Source organism: Sardina pilchardus, chromosome 1 (assembly GCF_963854185.1).
Source record: "Sardina pilchardus chromosome 1, fSarPil1.1, whole genome shotgun sequence".
In the NCBI taxonomy this organism is placed as follows: Eukaryota; Metazoa; Chordata; class Actinopteri; order Clupeiformes; family Clupeidae; genus Sardina; species Sardina pilchardus.
Genome location: NC_084994.1, coordinates 28571174 through 28577173, shown reverse-complemented (window position 1 = coordinate 28577173; position 6000 = coordinate 28571174). Strand labels below are relative to the sequence as shown.

Below are 6000 nucleotides of genomic sequence, written 5' to 3'. Positions count from 1 at the left end.
TCCTTTTAGGCAAGTGACCCCTCAGCATGATGAGTCAGTAACCATCTTGCAACGCATTTTGGGCGGCTATCCCTAGGTGGTTATATTGGGAAGAACTGCACCTGCATAAGGCTTCAAGACACCAGCCTCTCTCCATCTGCGAGATCATAACAATCTTGTGCGCCAGTGCAACCACACGATTGGGCACGATGTATTCACATGATGGCTTTTGGCAGCAGAAGGGGCGGGATATGGGTAGACAACTGTCATATTGGCGTTACGAGCTAACCCAATTAACCTGACTCTCGCCAGATCCTGTAGTTCGCTGTCTGCTTCACACAAGGATCTGGGACTTCTCGATAGGAGATGTATTTATGAAGGCGGGTCCTTGTAAAACATCCTTGCATGTGATTTGATAAACCACTTGCCTGTTATCTTGAATGACGTCTTCAAGCTCTTGCCAAACCCGGTCGGAAGAAGAGTAAAAACATCCTTGCCACCAATAAATGTCTTCAAAACCATTCTCTGTTAATCTTTTAAAGAATGAATACTCGATAGATTCGACAAAACAGTTGAAATAGCAGAATCAATGTCAGCAGCACAAGACTCCTCGCTGCGTGCCGCCATTGTTGTTTGAATCAAACACTTGCTTCGGTGCTCCTGATTGTTTCATCATTTTTTGCTCCCTGGAAGGAGTTTGGATTTCCCTCGAGTCCAGACCCTTGTGTGGAGCTCAGCGAAACGCCTCTGGTGGAGCATGGCGGAACTACAAGGGTCTGGCGAGTAGGGCTGAACGATATATTGCATTTGCGATAATATCGCGATATGATGAAGTGCAATTTTCTAACCGCAAAGGCTGCGATTACCCTCTGGTCACGTGACATGAGAGCGTAAAGTAGCAAATATTTGAAACAGTCTATCAGAGTGAACTCGGCAAGCTGCTCGATAGAACCATTGAACCAACATTTTTAAGAATGCGACTGAAACAAATTCTAGGTTGCACTGGTGCACCTGCGCTGCTCGGGTGAAAGCATGAATGTTTTTCGCAAGTTTTCATTGTAGACTATGCGTGCAAATTCATCAAACGGTAGCCTATAGATTCAAACCCCTCTCCTTGGCCCGCTTTCTCTCCCTCTCCCTCCCTCCCTCTCTCTCTGTCGTGCGCGCTAAACGGACACCCGCCCCTCGACATGCACATTCACTCCAAATAAAACATTCACAATCGTGAAAGCAATGACGCATAGAAGACGATTAGCTAAATTATATATAAAATCCGGTTAGCATCATTATTAGCATGCTGCAGACATCTAAAACTCTTGCGTGCAAATTGACTGATCATCTCAATACAGATGTTTTCCAACTTCAAGACTCAAAAGGGCTTATCCCAAGGAGAAACAAGTATTTATCTACCTTGAAACAGACGTGGGGAAACTGACCCGTCCAACCAGTAGACTATGATAAGATAGCCAACTTTGCTACTTTGTTTACAATATTTTGAGGCTTCAACCAGACAGCTGAATTAAAGAGACGGAGTTGGAATAGTCAGTGCAGTGTGCTGTGCAGCCATGAATATCAGGAATTTCTGTATGCAGAACATATCACGTTCATTAAAGTGAATTATCTGAAAAACTGAGTAATAAGATTTAGGCTATTCATATTTTCATATTTTTGCAATCTGCACTTTGTTTGTGTGACTTGTTACTGACTTTCATTTTAATCTTTACACCAGGCTTCCTTGTACTAGTAGCCTACTTAGGCTATGTTCTGATATGTAGGCCTACAAGGTTGAAAGTTCAAAATATAGGCCTACTATTGTGATTGAAGTAGCTAAAAAAATGTCATCCATCAATTCATGCATCACCTGTCATCATAACAAAGGTACTTCCAGGAAATAAGAGTTTATTTTTAATCTAATATAGCCTATTGCCCATACTATATGATTTACTGCTTGTTTTTGTTGAAAAATTCGCAAGACAAACACCTTAAAAAATAATGGCATATCGCATCGCAATCGCAATATTGGCAAGAAAAATCGCAATTAGATTATTTTCCATAATCGTTCAGCCCTACTGGCGAGAGTCAGGCTATAACCCGATACCATTCTATGGAGAATTCCATCTGAGTGCTGTGTCTCTGTCATAGATCAGTGCAAGAGCTGTAGTGTGTTCGGCTACAAAGTAGCTAAACCCTGTTCCCAATTCTGGGTCTTGGTAAACCATCATAGCTGAGAGAGTCTCTCAATCAGGAGATGGAGGGAGCTACAGTATGTACTGTAGCGGGACAAGGCTGAGCAATTCTGTCCCTCTGGCATTCAGTGGTGCTGCAGCCGAACGGTCTGCCATCTTCTTCTGCCTCTAAAGGACACAGAACACAGAATCATTCTTTTTTTTTTTTTTTTTTTTTTTTTTATTAATTTCAACGTCATAGCTGTGCCATGTCATAGGCTTACAAATCAACGTTATTTTCAACAGCATTTTTCATCAATCCGTGTAGCCGGATATGAACTTGGCTGCTTGCTAGTTAGCCAGCAAAGTTAACCAGCTGGCTGAAAAACCAAAAGTCAGTAAATTTGCGTCATGCTTCAAAGTCTCATGTGGATAGCATCATTGGAAATATTATTTACTGAAAGATATATTCTAGCGTTCTATACTCATTTTCCCACTGTACTTCTCTGCCTCTATTGGACTGACTGAATGACAACACGTCAGAAACGAGGTGAGGTAAAAGTGTTCTAAAACCTTGCAACTGTGATTTGACGTGCCATGTCTTTTGAAACCCTGTGCAATAGCTGGCAACGGCATGCAACGTTTAATTCACACTGCAGTGACACATTAAAATTTGAATGTGTTATTTATAGGACGAAGACTGTTTTGTCACCTCATGTTTGAACAAATGTTTGAATATTGGTTAAAAAGTGGCAGCCCAAGAACACATTGCTATTGGCTATTCTTCAGTATAAGGTGCTGTGACTGATGTGTGTCTCTGTGCAACTGCGGTCCCTGTTGTGTGTTTAGGAACATCCTGACCCAGGATCAGTCCAGGTGTGGAGTGTGTGAGCAGCTGCTGAGGGACCCGGTCATCGCCAGATGTGGACACAGTTTCTGCAGGCAGTGCATCAGCAGCTACTGGAGCCAATCTGGTCCATCAGGAGACTACAGCTGCCCCCAGTGCAGAAAGAGACCCAGAACACAACCCATTACAAACCCTGACATGACTCAACCACTGTACCCATCTACAGACATGGCACAACCTCACCTAAACCCACTAACAGAAATTACAAAGCCCTCGATACACTGTGAAATGGCACAACCACCTGTGCATCCACCTACATCCATGGCACAACCTCACCAATACACACCTACATCCATGGCACAATCAATGTTATGTTCACCTACAGCCATGGCACAGCCTTCGTTGTACCAACACACTGAAATGGCACTTCATCTGAACCCATCTGCAAACATGGCACAAGTTCCTCCATCCCCACACACAGACACGGGGCAGCGTCCTCAGTACTCAAACTCAGCCATGGGGCAGCATAATCATTATACACACATCCAGCACCCGCTTTATCCACACATCCATACGGCACAGATCTCTCCACAGCCTCCTGTAGATGAGCACACAGTCAAGAGAGCCAGCACCCATCTGCAAACGGAGCATGTTCCAGTCAAAAGGGCCAAACTAACAGGTGAGTCTAGAGGATATGTGTCCAAGAGCAGGGCTTGTGCTTGAATAAAAACACTGTTTATTTAAACAACATTTGAATGTTATACCATCTGTTATCTCTTAGGATAACAAAATTGTATCTGATACAAGTACTGTTTGAAAAAAAAATGTGTTCCAGACACACTTACCAGTTAGTTATGAATAATGCTCATCTCTTGGTGTGTTTGTTTGTGTATTGTCAAACAGATGACCATGTCCTGACCAGAGTACTAATGACCCATAAAGCCAGTATGAAGAGGAGGTTTGAGAACATATGTGAAGGCATCATGAGGTCAGGGACTCAAACACTGCTGAACAAGATCTACACAGAGCTCTACATCACAGAGGGAGAGAGTGAAGGGGTGAATAATGAGCATGAGGTTTGGCAGGTCGAGTCAGCATCCAGGCCACAAACTACAGAGGACACAGCAATCAACTGTAATGACATCTTCAAGCCCTTACCTGGACAGGAGAGACATATCAAAACTGTCATGACCAAGGGGATTGCTGGCATTGGAAAAACTGTCTCAGTACAGAAGTTCATCCTTGACTGGGCAGAGGAGACAGCTAACCAGGATGTAGATTTCATGTTTGTGCTTCCATTCCGTGAGCTGAATTTGGTCAAACATGATGAGTACAGTCTTCACAGACTCCTGCTTGACTTCCACCCTGAGCTTAAAGAGCTTCAAGATGGTGAATACAAAGACTGCCACATTGTGTTCATCTTTGATGGTCTAGATGAGAGTCGACTTCCACTGAATTTCCAAGAAAACCAGAAGTTGTCTGATGTGACACAAACATCATCAGTGGATGTGCTGATGACGAGTCTCATTCAGGGAACTCTGCTTCCCTCTGCTCTCATCTGGATAACCTCCCGACCAGCAGCAACCAGTCAGATCCCTTCTCAGTGCATCAGTCAGGTGACAGAAGTACGAGGGTTCAATGACCCACAGAAGGAAGAGTACTTCAGGAAGAGGATCAGTGACCAGAATCAAGCCAACAGAATCGTCTCACACATTAAGGAATCCAGAAGTCTCCACATCATGTGCCACATGCCAGTCTTCTGTTGGATCTCAGCCACTGTTCTTCAGCAGATACTGGAACAGGATGATGAGAAGGAAGCCCCCAAAACGCTGACTGAGATGTTCATACACTTTCTGCTCATCCAGACCACCAGGAAGAGCCAGAAGTATCAACAGGAAAGTGAGACAAATAGACAGAGGCTCCTGGAGTCACACCAGGGTGTCATATTGAAACTGGCAGAGCTGGCTTTCAGGCATCTGGAAAATGGCAATCTCATGTTCTATGAGGAAGACCTGAGAGAGTGTGGTATTGATGCCAGTGAAGCTTCAGTGTACTCTGGCATGTGCACTGAGATCTTCAGGGAAGAGTGTGTGTTTTTCCACAAGAAGGTCTACTGCTTTGTCCATCTGAGCATCCAGGAGTTTCTTGCTGCACTTCATTTGTTTGCCTCCTACTTGAGTAAGAACATGGAGGTCCTGAAACCATTTCTTAAAAGAAAGTCCATGTCTTTGACAGATTGGCCTCTAGATGAGCTGCTGAAGAATGCAGTGAACAAAGCTTTGGAAAGCAAGAATGGACACCTTGATTTGTTTGTCCGCTTCCTTCATGGCATTTCTCTGGTGTCAAATCAGAGACTTTTGCTTGGCCTCCTGACAGACACACACAGCAACCCAGAGAGTGTGAAGAAAACAATCAAGAACCTGAAGATAATGCAGAGACCAAATATCTCCCCCGAGAGATGCATCAATCTGTTCCACTGCCTGGTGGAAATGCATGACTCTTCTGTTCATGATGAAATCCAGGCTTTCCTGAAGGCAGAGAAAGGTGCCGTGAAACAGCTCACACTGGCTCACTGCTCAGCCTTGGCTCATGTGCTTCTGATGTCTGATGAGGTGCTGGATGAGTTTGACCTGAAGAAATACCAAACCTCTCCAGAAGGTCGCAGGAGACTGGTTCCAGCGGTGAGATGCTGCAGGAAGGCTCTGTGAGTATCACTATAAACACTTCTTCAGTCATTTCATGCACTGCACAATTCTGATATTTTCTGAGTCATGTTTGGTGTGAACTTGAAGGCAGATTGCCACGAAGATAAACATTAGTGCAGCTTACTGTAAGAGAAATATCTAAAAGCAGCTTATTGAATGATCCCAAACAGAAAAGCAAATGTATTTAATTTTGCTTTAGCAGAGACTGTAGTTTGTTCAGATATACAGCATGAAGTCTCTTACTAATCCAGGTCGCCAGTCTACACAGGATGCAAAATAACATTGTTAAAGCTGGTATGTGTGT

At 43.8% G+C, this 6000-nt stretch overlaps 1 protein-coding gene across 1 annotated transcript in view; it reads left to right on the top strand.

Annotated features, from left to right (window-relative positions):
* LOC134087445 (uncharacterized) overlaps positions 1-6000 on the top strand; it is a 281964-nt gene that overhangs the window by 5233 nt on the left and 270731 nt on the right. Inside the window, exons 9-10 of the mRNA XM_062540947.1 lie at positions 2994-3670; positions 3895-5695. Of these exons, the coding sequence (XP_062396931.1) occupies positions 2994-3670; positions 3895-5695 (2478 nt within the window). The remainder of the gene's footprint in view (positions 1-2993; positions 3671-3894; positions 5696-6000) is intronic.